This window comes from Myotis daubentonii, chromosome 15 (assembly GCF_963259705.1).
Source record: "Myotis daubentonii chromosome 15, mMyoDau2.1, whole genome shotgun sequence".
NCBI lineage: Eukaryota > Metazoa > Chordata > Mammalia > Chiroptera > Vespertilionidae > Myotis > Myotis daubentonii.
Genome location: NC_081854.1, coordinates 52,715,271 through 52,731,829, shown reverse-complemented (window position 1 = coordinate 52,731,829; position 16,559 = coordinate 52,715,271). Strand labels below are relative to the sequence as shown.

Genomic DNA, 16,559 nt, shown 5'->3' with positions numbered 1-16,559 from the left:
AGCAGACACCTCCAGCGGAAATCTGTTAGGAGAATAACATGTCAGAGGCTGATGGGTGTAAGATGCCGCTTGAAGAACCCGGTGTTACTCACAGGGGATTCTTGCCAAAGTGGCGGAGATCTAATCGAGCCCTTGGCTCTAACTCCCCGTTTACAGGAAACACGGAGGTTAGGGGAACAAGCTAGATGACTTCACAAGGACATAATTAGATCAATTAAGAAGAACGGAGTATAGGACAATGGCTTTGAATCTTCAGAGAGTCAAGCCATGAAAAATGGGTTGGAAGGGCCATTGCGGACTAAAAAGAAATAACCCTACGCGATGCATACATCTAGATTGGGTCCTGGTTCAAAACTTTAAAAAGAGAAAGAGAGAAGGAAGGGAGGGAGGGAGAGAAGGAGGGAGGAGGGAAAAGAGGAAAGAGGAAGGGAGAAGCAACAATAAAACACATTTTGGGGGACAATTGGAGAGGTTTAATGTTAACTGAAAATTACAGGACATAGAGGAATTATTATTCATTTTTCGGGGGAGATAATAGTTTCCTTATAAAAGATACTATCCTGCCGAAACCGGTTTGGCTCAGTGGATGGAGCGTCGGCCTGCGGACCCAAGGGACCCGGGTTCGGTTCCGGTCAAGGGCATGTACCTGGGTTGCGGGCACATCCCCAGATGTGCAGGAGGCAGCTGATCGATGTTTCTCTCTCATCGATGTTTCTAACTCTCTATCCCTCTCCCTTCCCTCTCCCTTCTTCTCTGTAAAATAATCAATAAAATATATATATTTTTAAAAAAAGAATGAAGGCTCTCCCTCCCCCAGATCTGCGCCTGCTTCCCCCTGCTGGGCGGGGGCTCCTTGGGGTGAGGACGTTGGCTTATGGGTTTGCCCACCGCAGTGCCAGGCACGCACCAGGGCTCAGTAACAAACACTAGTCGCTTCTGCGTGAAAGTCCGTAGTTGTATTCACTGCCCCAGCGGCTGATTTGATGAGGTGACTATTGCATCCATTTCACAGGTGGGGAGGCTGAGGCTCAAACGGGTTAAGTCATTTGCCCAGGGGCGATACCCCTCATAGGAGGTGGAGTCCGGTTTGACTCCAGGCCTGGCTGAGTGGAAAGCCTGGCTGTGGGTCTGGATTGAATCTAAATACCATTAGTCTTTTCTTTCTTTTTTTAATCCTCAGCGGAGGATATTCTTTCCATTGATTTCTAGAGAGAGTGGCGAGATAGAAACATTGTCGTTTTTAAAATATATTTGTATTGATTTCCGAAAGGAAGGGAGAGAGAGATAGAAACATTAATGAGAGAGAATCGTTTTTCTGCTGCCTCCTGCATGCCCCCTACTGGGGATTGAGCCCAAAACCTCTACTGGGGATTGTGCCGTATGGGCCCTGAGTGGGAATCAAACCGTGACCTCCTGGTTCATAGGTCGACCTCTGAGCCACACGGGCCGGCCAAGCTACACACAGTTAGTCTTTAACACCCTGATGAGGTGGGTGGGGTGACCATTCCAATTTTATGGGAGGAAAAACTGGGCTAGAAGAGGGCAGGAGACACCCCCAAGGGCTGAACCAGTGGTTCTCAACCTTCCTAATGCTGCGATCCTTTAATACGGTTCATGTTGTGACCCAACCATAAAATCATTCTTGTTGCTACTTCATCACCGTCATGTTGCTACTGTGATGAATCGTAATGTGAATATCTGATGTGCAGGATGGTCTTAGGTGACCCCTGTGAAAGGGCCGTTCGACCGCCAAAGGGGTCGCGACCCACAGGTTGAGAACCACTGACCGCTGAACAAAGAAAAGCAGTGCTGTTTTGACGCCTGTTTCACACCAGGCTCTGAACCCAGCACCTTATGGGTATAAACTCACTCAGTCCTCACAGCAGTTCTCAACGTGGGGGTGAAGGGAGGGGGAGTCATCTGGTGGTCATGAGCTCAGACCCCAGAGCCAACTGACTGGGGCAAATCCAGGCTCCCCCGCCTCCTGGCTGGTGATCCTCAAGAAATGCCCTAACTTCCGCATGCCTCAGTTTCCCCATCCGTAGAAAGGACCACCAGGGCCCTGGCAGTCTGATCCCGGCCGGTTTGCTCGCAGGCAGCATTCTCTATCCCTCAGCCCCTGCCCTTGGCTTATTGCCTGCGGAGGAGCTAGGGCCCCAGGCCAGACCCAAGGGCGAGTCCAGCAGAAGGGAAGAGAAGAGGCCCTTTGAACCTGAGCAGTCCTCCCGGGCAGGTTCCGGTTTGAGGAGCCATTCTGAGCAGCAGCGCAGGATCCCCAAGACCTGGGCCCTCTGTTTCTAAGGCAACATCCTGTGGAATCTGGCTGCCTGCCTCTCCCCTCCCACCGCCCGCCCGCCTGCAGGGGAGCCAGGGGCGGAGACAGAGCCTAGGCAGCGATCTCATTAGAAAAACCAGAGCGCCTTGCGCTAGAGACACAGTGCCCGCCTGGCCCCCCGCCTCGCCTCACCTGGACCTGCCTGGACCCCTGCCTGCCCTCGGCCATGGCTGTGCATCCGCTGTCCTGGCTGCTCCGCTTGGCTGTCCTCTGCCATCTAGCCCTGCTGCTGGCCGGTGAGTGGGGTGGGCGTAGCATGAGCAGGGAGGGGGCGCCCCAGCCCCACGCCTGCCCCTCAGGCCCCGCATCAGGGCACCAGACCCTTCCTACGTGAGGCTGAGGTCTGTGGCAGGCCCGCTTGAGGGATGTGCCTCAGGGGGGTAGTGGGGGTGGGGGGATGCGGCTTAATGAGGAAAAGATTTGGCTCAATGAGCAAGGCGGCTACTGCTTGGAGCGCGGGGGGAGGTGGCGTGGGAGGCACAAGGGGGCAGGTGGGTATCAGGAGGCCGGGGCTCGAGCAGGGGAGGTGGCTCCTGCCCGGTAGGAGCCTGGTGGGAGCCAGGGTTAATATGTAACCCGAAGTCCTGAGCCGCAGCCTGGCCCTGGGCTAGACCACAGTTGGGACTTTCTCCTGCCCTGATGTCAAGGCCACCCCAGGAGTCCGGGCCCCAGGACCCATGGACGTCAAGGTCATTTCAGCTCATGGGGTGGGCTCATCACTCTTGCTCTGGTCTGTAGTCCCATCTCCCCCCTTGTACGGTCTTCCTCCTCCAAGCACAGCTTATTAGAAAATGGTGGTCCAGGGAAGGTGCCTCCAGTCACTTGCCTTCTGGAGCCTGGGACCTGGCAGGACATCCTCCATCCATCCCACCTGTCACGGGTAGGGTGGGCTCAGAAACTGGCCTGAGGGTACGGCCGGCAAGTAGGGCAGGAGAGGGTGGGCTGGGCGCAGGAGGGAGCGTGGATGCCGCACACGCCTCTGTGGCCACCTGAGTCAGCCCCATCCTCGGGGAGTAGCCAGGCCACCTGGCCGGTTGAAGCTCAGAGAGGGTGGCAGCCCGCCTTAGGACACACAGCGAGTCTGGGAGAATGAGAACCAGCCTCCAGCTTCCAGAACACCTCCGGAGGAACACACCAGTGGGACAGGGAGGAGGCAGGTGAGGGTGGCGGAGGTGGCGGAGGCGTTGGAAGCCAAGTGTTGCTGGCTTCCTGCTTCCTGGTCCGGAGGCCAGAGCCCCAAGTGTTTGGGGATCGGGTGCCCGGGGAGAGGGAGTCAGATGGAGGCGCTTTGCCGTGACCTGAAGGGGGTCTTGCCCTCTTTGGTCCCAGCCACTGCACCTCCAGACCGAGTTCTTGCCTCTGCGTCCTGAGGCTCTGATGCCTCGGAGGGCGTTTTGGAAGTGGGAGGAGGAGGAGGAGGGTTATTTATAACAGTGCGGGGGGGGGGGGGGGGAGCTCCAAGGTGGGCGGAGAGGGGACCCAGCCTAGGGCTCCAGGACCACCAGGTTCCCGTCCCAAGCTCGGTCCCTGACTTTGCTGGGAGATACTTGCATTATTTCAACCTTTCTGAGCCTCCGTTTCTCCTCCCGGAAGATGGCATTCGGTCAGGCGCCCTCAGAGTCCTTACCCACGCTGACATGTGTGGCTCTGAGCAGCCCCTGGGAGTCCTGCAGGACTGGGGCGGGGGTGGGGGGTGGTCTAGAAGCCAGAGAGGCCCTGGGGGCGGGAGGTGGGGGGGGTGCCGGCAGCTACGTCAGTTCCCAAGTGAGGGCTTGCGGGGCTGTGCCAGGCAGAAGGCTCCGCTTTACATAACAAACCTGCAGACACAAGTCACAGAAATTTTCTCCCTGAGCTCTGACGCATTCACTCCCACTCAAGCCCCAGCAAGAAAGAGAAAAAAAAAAAAATCGGCTTTAAGCTGCTGTAGTCTGCCTCCCTGCTTAGCGGTGAGGGGCGGATGGGGAAGGCACGGGAGGATAAATGCGGGGTGTCGGATCCAGGCCCCCGTGGGACTGAAATAAAAATGCCTCTCTTTCTCCATTGGTTGAGATGGTCTATGTCACACGGTGCTTCTGGGTGCATTTTGCTGATTCATTCAACAACTATTTCTTGGGCACTTATTATGTGCCAGGCACCCTTCTTGGTGCTGAGACAAGATCAATGAGTAAAACCGCCCAAGATCCCAGGCCTCGGGCCGTGAACATTGATTGGTGAAGGTAGACAATACACAAAATAGATCAGTAAACAATTTGATCTGTTAGAAGGAGAAAAAATGCTGTGATTAAAAAAAGGGGGGGGAAGGGAGGGTTGAAATTTTAAGTAAGGGGTTAGGGAGGCCTCCCTGAGGAGGGGGCACTGAGGGAGGTTGGGAGGGAGACAGGTGGGTGCAGGGGGGACGGGGGCGGGGTAGGGCATGTGGATATCTCCAGGGCAGTGGTCCGCAGTGAGGGTTTGCCCCCAGGGGAATATCTGGCAATTTCTGGAGATATTTTTGGTGGTTCTAAACGCCCCACCATTTTTGGTTGGGGGGTGCTCCCACCTAGAGGGTAGAGGCCAGGGATGCTGCCAAAGGCCTACAGGGCACAGGACAGCCCCATGACAGAGGGCTACCTGGTCCGAAAGGTCAGGTGTTTGCTGTTGAGGGAACCCTGCTCTGAGGGTCCAGATATTGAAAAAGCTTTATTCTCACAACCACCCTGTGAAGCGGGGATTATCGTGCCCATTTCACAGGCCAGGGAATCGAGGCTCAGACAGCCCAAGGGTCTCATCCAGGACACACACCTAGCATGGGCTCAAGCCCTCTATCGCCTCACTCAGAGACCCAGAACATTCCTGCCCCTTCCTGTCTGTGGCCTCTTCCAAGTCCTTGAGGACAAGCCTTAGAGGCACCTCCTCCAAGAAGCCACCCAGATCACTTGTAGCAGGGAGTGGTCTCTCCCTCGTGTAACCCTCAGCATAATCGGGACATATGTGGAAACACGGTGTTTCACCCTGGAAAAGTGGGGTGTCTAGGACCTGGGAAGACAACCGGATCTGACACTAAGCAGCTGTGTGGTCTCGGACTTGTCATTTCGCCTCTGATTCCAGCGCCTGCATCTGTGAAACGGGGATAACCACACCCCCTCGGCAGGGCTGTTGCGAATTAATGAGAGCAGATGTGTGTGTGCTGAGCGCAGGCTCTGACACACAGTAGGTGCTCCAGTAGGAAGTTCTCTGGTACTTTGTGGGATGTCTTAGCTGCCCATCAGGCTAGGAGCTTTCTGAAGGCAGCGGCAGGCTTTGTTCAACCCGCTATTCCCGGCAAGATGGAGGGTTAGCATTTGTTGGTTGCGTCAACACAGCGACCTGATAGCATTTATTGGGATTAAGGTTCTCTCTCCAAGCGCAGCACCAGTACCTGTGGGAGAAAGTTCAGGGTTAAGGACAGAGGACCTGGGTCTTTGTAGATATTCAAAAGTAATTCAAACAAATGGTGGCTGAATCAGGACATGGATGGATGGATGGGTGGGTGGATGGATGGATGGATGGATGGATGGGTGGATGGATGGATGGATGGATGGATGGATGGATGGATGGATGGATAAATGGGTGAATGGATGGATGAATGGATGGTTGGACAGATAGATGAAGGATAGGTGAGTGGGCTGATGAAGGATGGATGAGTGGATAAATGAGAGGAGGTGGAGGATGAATTGCAGATGAAAGGTGATAAGTGGGTGAGTGGGGGCTGCGTAGATGGATGGATGGGGTAAGCAGAAATGGGTGGGAGGTAGACATGGGTGGATGTGGGATGAGTAAAGGATTGACAAGAGGGAGCAGATAAATGGTCGGATGGATGGATGGATGGATAGGGGGTAGAGGAATAAGTAGGCTGAGGCATTATTTCACTTAGTGAATCTTTACTGAGTATCCACTTTGTGCTGGAAGACATTATGACACCGAGACAGACAAGCACCTGCCCTCCTGAAACTCAAGTGAGAGATCATAAATGACTGGCTGGCCGGAGGCACTGTCTCCATCGACAGGAGAGAAAACTTCAGTTCCAAGAAGGAAATAGGCCCCTCGGTTAGTCACCCAACCTTCCCTGGGCAGGCCCTGGAGCAGAGCGGGCCAAGGGCATTCAGGCACCGTGGCAGAGGGTGGGGGCTGTGGGGACAGGCTGACTCTGTGGCTCCTTAAAGCCCCTGAGGTGGACAGTGGCCTTCCCCCTCCGGGGAACTTGAGTCCAGAGAAAGAACTGACCTTACCTAGCTCCTCCCTCCCTCCCAGTGGGGCACCTTTTCTCTGCGGCTTTTCCCAGAAAGACACCTGCCAGGCCAGTCCAGGGAGCTGCCTCCTGGCTCGGCTCACCAGGGCCTGGGGGCGCTGCAGCTGGGTGGTTCGAGGTCCTGCTGGGGGAGAAGGAGGGAGACAAGGCAGCCAGGGGACTTTCCCAGAGAGAAAGGCAGCCAGCCCATGACTCAGGGAGCAGCTGCTGGGAGCACCCCCCTCCCCACCCCAGTGCATGTTTGCATGTCCACATACATGTACCTGTGCATGAGCAATGTGTGTTTTGGTGGAGCCCAGGCACCAGCTGGGGCCTGCAGGGCCCTGCAGAGCTAGACAAGATCAGCTGCTCTCTCTACTCCCCGGTGTGTGTGTGTGTGTGTGTGTGTAAGTCCTGACTCTAGATTTTTGTAAAACCTTCCAGGGTCTTGCTTCTGCTGCATATGACCTTGACCCAGAACTAAAACTCAGTCGCTTCCTCATTTTTTACATACCCCTGCCCAGCTTACACCAAACAAAGAAATTTTACTGAAGATTTTAGCAGGGGGAGGGGGGGAGTTGGGAATGCAATGCAAACCACTTCAAATGTTTTATATAAAATATTCGAGTTCTCAAGTGTCTGTTGAGTCACCCTCATCCTGTCTTGGGGTTTCTCTCTGACTCCATGTGGTTGGTAGCTAGCCATCTGCAGACCCCTGCTTCCCCAACTCTGCTCCCACCCCAGGCACCCCCTTCCTCACAGAGAAAGGAACTTCCATGTGAGAGAGAAACAGTAATCGGCTGCCTGCTGCACGCCTCCTACTGGGGATCGAGTCCACCAGCCTGGCATGTGCCCTGACCAGAATCGAACCCCGACCTTCTGGTGTATAGGACAATGCTCAACAACTGAGCCACACCAGCCAGGAGCACCTGGTTCTTAATGACAGAACAAAGGATGGTCTACAAAGCAGACCCCTCCCCACTGTTCTTAGAGGAGGTTGTACTTTTTAAAAAATGTTTTATTATATTATCTGCTACATGTGCCAGGTTGTATGTATTTGTATGTATGCCTGTGTGTGTGTGTGTGTGTGTACTAGAGGCTCAGTGCACAAAATTCATGCACTGGGGGTGGTGCGGGGGGGGGGGTCTCTTAGCCTCGCCTGTGCCCTCTTGCAGTCTGGGAGCCTTCGGAGGATGTCCAACGGATGGCTTAGGCCCGCAGTCGGACTTCCTTAGCGCTGCCTGCTGTGGAAGCTGGAGAGGCTCCCGCCACCACCACTGCACTCGCCAGCCATGAGCCTGGCTTTGGCTGAGCTGAGCTCCCCCTGTGGGAGCACACTGACCACCAGGGGGCAGCTCCTGCATTGAGCGTCTGCACCCTGGTGGTCAGTGAGCATCACAGTGACCAGTCATCCTGCTGTTTGGTCAATTTGCATATTAGCCTTTTATTCTATAGGATATGCCATTGTGTTTGTTGCTGTGTATGTGTGTATGTGTGAGCATGTCACAGATAAGCACATGAGATGTGATGGCAAGAGGGCTGGGTGTGTCTCAGAGGTCGTGGAAATCCATGAATATGGACACTTGAGAGGGAGGGATGAGGGGGTGTATGGGGGGCGGTGATAGTTGAGCAGGTGACTTCCTGGGGTAAAGGCAACAAGAGTGGTGCATGGGCAGCACCATAGGCCCAGGAGCATGATGGGAGCCAGGCCTGTTAGGAGAGCCTGTCCTATCACTTCCTGGCTGTGTGAGCTCCGGCAGATCCCTGTCAGTCTCAGACTAGGCCCTTCTGTTTACAACAGACCAATTATAGCAACTTAATTCTGGAAGCTAAACACTTACTATGCGGCAGGCCATAAGAGCTTTACCCTGTGAGGTAGATACTGTCATTGTCCTTATTTCACAGGTGGGGAAACTGAGGCACGGAGCGGTTTGGCCAGGGACGGACGCGATGGGGGGCAGGGTGGAGGGCTGAGGTCAAGGGTCTTGAAGGCCAGGGGTGCAGGGCACTGGCTCTTGGGTGGTGTGGCTGGGACCAGCTGTCACGGGGCTGAGAAGCCAGGTGCCCCTGGACAGTCCTGCTGACTGGGGGCCTCTGTGGGCTCAGGACAGCAACACAGTATGGAAAGATGCAGCGTCATATGCAACCCAATGGCAATGACCCGGAAGATCCCCCTGGATCGCCTAAAGAGCTATCGACGAACGGAACCATCTTGCCGCACACCTGCCATCATGTAGGTACCACCCTCTCTGCCTCTGCATCCCTGTCAGGCCCTGGGGACCGCCCCCGACCTCTGATAATGCACGTCCACCTCCTCCCAGCCCCACCCGGGCTCCTGGCCAAGGGCCTCCGCGAACACTCCCCTGCTTCTGGCCTGCTTGCCCCCTCGTTGACCTTAATATCCGCGCCGCAAGCAAGGTGGGGAGCGGCTTCCTGCATGGCCTGTGGCCCGGAGCAGCCACGAAGGCTCCCTTCTCCTGGGCCAAAGAACGTTCTCTGCAGCTCCGGAGCCTGCTGGGCTTCCTGGGGAGGTACGGCCTGGGGGTCTCAAAGTGCAGACTCTAGAATCCAAGAGGTGTGGGCAAATCCTGGCTCGGCCACTCGCAGGCTGGTGGCCCTGGTCACAGCGCCCGCCCGCTGCAAAGTGGGTGGTTGGGAGGATGAAAGGAGATAATGTAACTAACGCGCTTGAGAGGGCGCCCGGAAGCTGTGACGGTAAGATTGGCATCTCCATGTGACAGGCGAGGAAACAGGATCTCTATGAGACTCTGGGCAGGGGCCCAGCCAAGCTCCCCTCGGCCGTGGGGACCCCTGGCCCCTTGGCTGCTTGCTCCTCTGGGGTCCCTCTTGGGTACTGCCCAGAGGCCTGGCAGCAAGAAGTGGGCCCAGCTGGCCTGGCTCAGTGGTTCAGCGTTACCCTATGAACCAGGAGATCACATGCCCAGGCTGCAGGCTCCATCCCCAGTGGGGGGCGTGCAGCAGGCAGCCGGTCCATGATTCTCTCTCATCATTGATGTTTCTAGCTCTCTCTCCCTTTCCCTTCCTCTCCGAAATCAATAAAAATATATTAAAAAAGGAGTGGCCAGTGGGCCTTTGAAACGCAGGCTTAGCTCGGAGAAGCCGTGGGCTCCCATCCACCGCCCATCGAGTGTGCAGTTGCTGCAGGAACCCTCTCTGCCGCCCCACCCCTACCCCAGGCTTGCTGCCTCCTGGACAGATGTGGCGCCCAGCGCACAGGCCCGGGAGCGGTCCTGTTACCCTGGAGGCTTAATTTTCTCTGAAAAACAGGGATGAGCGCGGTAGCCACCTTGCAGGAGGGGCGAGAGGCGCAGGCCACGCACAGAGCAAGGGCCGGTCACCTCTGGGCAGTGTCCGGCAGAGAGCCAGCCACACCGGGCTTCAGAGGACGCTCAAGGTTTGGTGGCACTCAGGGCCCCAACGAGGCCACCACATACAGGACTGTAGCTGCTAGGTGTCCATTCAAGCCGAGACACACACGCTAGGAGAGAAGGGTCGGGGTCCAGAGGGAGGAGAGGGAGACGGCCCGTGACATCGGCTCCTCTCCAGGGTGAGGAGGTCCCACCAGGGAGCTTGCCAGTCACTCACCTGGCGGCAGAGAACACCTGTCACCGCTCCCTCCAACCAAGACTCCCAGCCCAGAGCCCCCACCTCAATGGCAACGACAATATTAGTAAGATATTAGTAAGATCGTTATTCAGCAGTTATGAATCTACTCTGAGCCAGGGGCCTTGTTTTTCTTTCGCTTGCTTAATTATTTTTCTTTAAAAAAAGAAAAGGAAGGGCTGAAGAGCATGATTTATTTGGTAATCCTCACCGATAATATCTTTTCTATTGATTTTTAGAGAGTGAAAGGAAGAGAGGAAGGGGAGGGGGGAGAGAGAGAGATAGAGAGAGAGAGAAACATCAATGTGAGAGAGACACATCAACTGGCTGCCCCTGGGATGTGGTCCCGGTCGGGGATTGAACCTGCAGCCAAAGTACATGCCCTTGACCAGGAATTTAACTGGTTGACCTGCAGGTCGATGCTCTAACCACTGAGCAACCGGCCAGGGCCTGAGCCAAGTGCTTTACAAAATGTTTGTTTTTTATAATCATAAGACAGAGGCAGGGTGACCCACTGGTCCCCGTTTGCCTGGACTCTCACGAAGAGGCCTGCATCCCGGGAACCCCCTCAGCCCCCATTATCTGGGTGGCTGGTCACCCACTGAGAGCAGGGATCACAGTTCCACCTCCCAGGCGAGGACACAGAAGTTCCAGGGGCTGCGGTCCCCCAGCTAAGCTCACGGCCAGTAGTCAGTGGCCGGGCAGGACTTCCAGCTGGTCTGCTCGCCTGCAGAGCACTGGCTTGGCACCCCCACCCCATGGCACCTGGGCATCACAGGTCCCTGTCTTCTGTCCCCATAGCTTTATGACCAAAGGGAACAGGACGTTCTGTGCGGACCCCAAGGAGGACTGGGTGCAGAAAGCCATGCAGCATCTGGACCGCAAGGAGGACCGGGTGGGGAAAGCCATGGAGCCTCTGGACCCCAAGGCCGCTCGCTTGCACGGCAAGCAGACCGACCCCAGGACCTCCCCGGCCACCAGGGGGACGGACCAGTCTCCGGCCTCAGAGCCCACGGCCACCGCCACCACCACCACCACCACCACCACCATCACCACCACCACTGCCACGTCCTGGCAGAGCTCTTACCAGCCTACAGTGGACCTCGGGACTGAGGGGAAGGCCTTTGAAACTGCCTCCACCCAGACCCCCTCCACCCAGACCCCCTCCACCCAGGCCCTCCCTACCCAGACCCTCCCCACTGGTACCCCCTCCACCCAGGCCCCCTCCACCCAGACCCCCTCCACCCAGGCCCTCCCTACCCAGACCCTCCCCACTGTTATCCCCTCCACCCAGGCCTTGCCCACTCAGGCCGCCTCCACCCAGGCCCCCTCCACTGATACCCCCTCCACCCAGACCCCCTCCACCCAGGCCCCCTCCACCCAGACCCTCCCCATGGATACCCCCTCCACCCAGGCCCCCTCCACCCAGGCCGGCTCCACCCAGACCCCCCCCACCGATACCCCTTCCTCCCAGGCCCCCTCCTCCCAGGCCCCCACCATTTCACACACAGCCCCAGACCACGGGCAGGACCTCACGCCGGAGAACCCTCTAGGGTCCAGTTCAGCTCACACGGATGCTGTCACCGGGCCCGGCAGCACGCCCCGCGTCTCCGTGGCCCCCAGCAGGGAGCCAGTGGCCACAGGCAGCTGGGCCCCCACGCCCAGGAACCCCCAGAGGCTGGGCATCCTCAGCACCCCCGTCACCGAGGCCACCCGGAGGCAGGCGGTGGGGCTGCTGGCCTTCCTCGGCCTCCTCTTCTGCCTGGGGGTGGGCATGTTCACCTATCAGAGGCTCCAGGGCTGTCCGCGCAGCGCCGTGGGGGACATGGTGGAGGGCCTTCGCTACGTCCCCCGGGGCTGCGGCAGCAACTCGTACGTCCTGGTGCCAGTGTGAGCGGCCCACCTGCCTGTGTCCAGATGTTCCACTCAAACAGCTGCCGGGGGCCCCCCATCCTCACTCCTCCCCTCCCCCAAGGGCCTGGCCCGAGCCGGGATGACGGAAGCAGGGAGGCAGGATCCCCCAGGGGGGACTGTCCCCAATTCCTGGCAGACACAGGGGGCCCCTTGGCCATCTGTGACCTGCTGGAGGCAGAGGGGGTGGCCTCCGAAACTCACCCCAATGCCCCCCGAGTCGGAGAACTCTTTTGCTGCTGGCTGCTTAAAGGTTCCCTTTGACACCGTCCCAGCCCCAACAAACCATTATTTATTGATGTCTCAGCCCCTCCGGCCCGTGTCCCCATGTAGGTACCACGGTCGTCCCTCCCACAAATGCGTCTCGGCCAGGCCCTTCTGCACACTCCCTCCGACCTCATCTCGTCTTGTGGTCCCGCTGCCGTCGCCAGTCACCCCGGCCGCCTGCGGTGCTAGCCCCCCACCCCCTGTACAGAGCCCACGCCCTAGCCGGGACCTGTCTTTTCCTGCATGAGGCGGGCGTGGTGTCTGCTGGCACTGCTCTCAGCGAAGGCTCAGCCAAGTTAGGCTCCATGGGAACCAGAGACGAAGTCGCCTGGCTGTTTAGACTGCTTCCCTCCTCCGTCTGTGCTGAGCAGGGAGGGGACATGGATTCTAACGTGAGGCCCTGGGTTCTAGGCCCAGGCCCACCACCAACCTGACGAGGCATCCGCGCCTCTGGCTTCCCCTCTGTGAACGGACACAAGGACTGCAAATATGTGGCAATGACCTGTACCCCGACCGGCATCCCTACGTGGCCAGAGGCCCCTGTCCCCAGATCCTGGGTACAGCTTCACCGTCCGCCATCAACAGAGCACCTTAGCCAGTCTCCACCAGCCAGAGAGGCAGGCACTGCCCTGTGACCCAGAGGGCCCGGCAGCCCAGCCCTGCCCTGTTGGAGGGAGTCGGCACTGTGGGCCCCAGAGTGGGGGCTGGGCTGCGGTACTTGGGGGTGGGGGGTGGGGGGCAGAGACCAATTTTAAAGGTCCCTTCCTGACTTGGAGAACAGCCCCTTTCTGTGTCCACCAGGAGTACAGGAACACTGAGATGGCCCTGGTGACATGTGACAGGCTGAAGGAGGAGGGGAGCGTGCAGGCTCTGGGGAAGGCTGAGGCACTGCCTGGGGGGGCGGGGGGGGGGGGCGGGGCGGGCAGGGCAGGGTCCAGGAAGAAACTGCAGGGAGCAGTCACACTCCCTGTTAGGGACTCGGTCCAGCTTTTGGTCTTTCTACCTGCAGCCCGGGCTCCCCAGCCACCTCTCTGGCTCCCTGTCCGCACGCTATCTCCTCCCCTCACCTTTGCCCGACGGCAGGCAGGGCCAAGAGTGTCTGTGACGTTTCCCACGAGCTCAGAATCCACTGCTGACACCAGAGGTCCCGTGTTTATTCTGAAAGGAACTCTGCCCTGTGGGGAGGGACCCGAGAGGGGAGGGAATTGTGTGTGCGGGTGGGGGGGTGGGGAGGGGGGTTAAGGGGTTCCTTTTGGCCGCTGAGGATGCAGGCAGGCCTGGGTGAGGCTGGCAGCTGTGGCTGGCCAGCACCCCACCCAGAGCTGGACCTGCAGCTCCCCCCCTCCTCAGGGTCCCTGATGGCAGCTCCCCACCTCCCTCTGATTGTCCCCAAGACTGACCCTTGCCCTCCACCTGAGAAGCCTCCCAAGGGTGGGGCTCCCTCCAGGTACAGGTGACACATCCCTTTACAGGCGGATGCTCAGAGGGAACAGGCACAGCTCTGGTCCCTAAAGGGAGGGCCGGGCCCGCACGCACCCCCCTGCTGGACATGGCACCCCTGATTGGGCCTGGCTTGAGTCGGGGGCACTTTTGGGAAAACAGCAGGTCTGAATGCACTTTTACAGGCTCCTCCCAGCTGGGAGCCTTCCAGGGGAGGGGCACCCATGATGGGGTTCCCCTCCTTTGTCAGAAAGCAGCTGGGGCAGCTGGTCCCCTTCCCACGGACCTTGTTAGCTCCCCCGCAACGGGACATGGACAAGGACAATTTGGGGAGGACTTGAGAAGGAGATGGTTGATCCTTTTGCTTTCCCAACCCCATCACCAATGTCTGTGCCATTTTGTATTTTACTAATAAAATGGGAAAGTCTTGTGGATCAAATCAAGGTGCTTTTTCTAGGGGGTGAGGGAGGGCTTAGAGCCTCAGCCGGGATGGCACAGGGGAGGGGACAAGTCTCCCCTGTCTCCAGTCCCCGTGGGGCACGGCGGCAGGTACTTTTACAGTCAGCCCCGGAAGGGGCGCTGGGGACAGGGGTGAGGAGGGTGGAGCCCTGGCCTGGCTCTGCTCTGCGCAGCTGTGTGACGCTGGGCAGTGCCTTCGCCTGTCTGCGCCTGTGCAGATGCCGGTGCGAGGCCCCCTTGGGTGGCTCCCATCCCTGGCGGGGATCAGAACCCATTATGAGGCAGCACCCGCGCCCCCACCCCTACCCCCGGCCACACGCCTACTGAACCGCCATCCTGGTGACCTGGTTGGCGTCATAGGCGCTGCCATGAACAGCTGTGTAGGTTGGAAACTACACGAGATGCCCCAGGCCGACTCCAGCCTCTTGATACACAGTATTTCACGGGTCCCGAGACACACATTTTTTCACATTGTGACATCTCTGGGATTAAGATTAGTCCTATAGTCCATGGCTTGTCATCATTTAATGAACAGGTCTCTCTTTCCTCATTAGTTCATTAAATATCAGAATGTCTTACAATCAATGGCATCTTAGATCCTATGTCTACATGATGTTTTTAAAACTTAGAGCCCTGTCAGTGTGGCTCAGTGGTTGAGCATCAACCTATGAACCAAGAGGTCACGGTTCCATTCCCAGTCAGGGCACATGATCCCCAGTAGGGGGCGTGCAGGAGGCAGCTGATCAAACCATTCTCTCTTCACTGATGTTTCTATCCCTTTCTCCCTCTCCCTTCCTCTCTGAAATCAATTTCAAAAAATTGAAAGAAAATTAAAAGTAGAGGCAACATGCACGAATTTGGAAATTACACCCTTAAACCGACTTTTCTACCTTCTCTCAGGTGACTCCAAAGGTCTGCCCTCCACACCATGGACTAATGGACGGAAACTAGGGCGGAGCCTGAACAGCAGCCGCCCCTTGAGATGGGGCCGGCCGGGGTGGCCCCACGTCTCTACCATCCCCGCCATCCCAAAGACATTCCACCTGCTCTGCCCACTCCCACCCCCAGGAAGGAGTTCTGCCCCAGGCAGGGTTCCAGCCCCCCCCAACCTCTCCCCAACACACCCTTCCAGCAACAGGAAACACCGACAGAGGCTCTGAAATGAAGACATTTGTCCCTGTCTTCTCATCACACGCTTAAGGAAGAGGCTGGCTCAGGGGAGTGTGCCTTCTGGCTCCGTCCCTTCCCCAGGGATCCTGAGGTATTTGTGACTAATTTCCTCTTTCAGTTACTGAGCTAAACTTTAGCTGACACCATTTCCACAATGAAAGCAGAGTTTGATGGAGAGTTGGGGCCTCTGAAATCTTTGCCAGGACTAGCGGGGCTCTGAGATAAAGGAGAATAATAGAAATAGCCATTGTTTGTTTCCTGTTCACTATGGGCCAGGCAATGTCCTAAATTCTTTTTTTTTTTAATACTTTTTTTAAAAAATATATTTTATTGATTTTCCACAGAGAAGAAGGGAGAGAGATAGAGAGTTAGAAACATCGATCAGCTGCCTCCTGCACACTCCCCACTGGGGATGTGCCTGCAACCAAGGTACATGCCCTTGACCGGAATCGAACCTGGGACCCTTCAGCCCGCAGGCCGGCGCTCTATCCACTGAGCCAAACCGGTTCGGCTTAATACTTTTAAAAATTGATCTCTGAGTGGAAAGCAGAGGGAGAGACAGAAACATGGGTGGTGAGAGAGAATCATTGATCGGCTGCCTCCTGCACGCCCCCTACTGGGGATCGAGCCCACAACCTGGGCACGTGCCCTGACTGGGAATCGAACTGTGACCTCCTGGTTCACAGGCCAATGCCCAGCCCACACCGGCTGGCCTGTGCTAAATGCTTATGTACGAGGGTCCCCATCGTACCGATGGTTAAAGTAAAGCGCTCGAAGGATATGCCCCTTGCCCAAAGGTCGCACAGCCTGTCCGCAGCCGAGCTCGGATATCGACACCATTATAATTACATAGCTATTAATAATAGGAAAGGAGCGAAGGGAAGGCCAGTTATTATAGGCATGTTCCCTGGGGGGAGGGCACTGGGCAAAGGGAAGGTAAACACATGCCCAGGAAAGTCGGGGTGGCCTAGGGCGTACTGTCAGTCACACCTGGGAGCAGAAGCCACTGCAAACCCTCAATACTCAGCCCCCCAAACACAGGGGTTTGCTCTCTTAGGACTGCGTGAGCCTGGGCTTGTGAGCTCTTTTGCTCCTGCTCCCCTGCAG

General features: G+C 57.2%; 1 protein-coding gene across 2 annotated transcripts; it reads left to right on the top strand.

Moving 5' to 3' along the window:
• Positions 1 to 2,230: 2,230 nt before the first annotated feature.
• CX3CL1 (C-X3-C motif chemokine ligand 1) lies at positions 2,231 to 14,262 on the top strand. Of its 2 annotated transcripts, XM_059667961.1 has the most exons (3): positions 2,231 to 2,571; positions 8,688 to 8,814; positions 11,007 to 14,262. In XM_059667961.1, exons 1-3 carry the CDS (start codon positions 2,502 to 2,504, stop codon positions 12,097 to 12,099), a joined length of 1,290 nt encoding a protein of 429 aa, XP_059523944.1. In that variant the 5' UTR covers positions 2,231 to 2,501; the 3' UTR covers positions 12,100 to 14,262. The 2 variants fall into 2 exon arrangements, with proteins under 2 accessions (XP_059523944.1, XP_059523945.1); XM_059667962.1 differs by lacking the exon at positions 8,688 to 8,814.
• Positions 14,263 to 16,559: the final 2,297 nt, after the last annotated feature.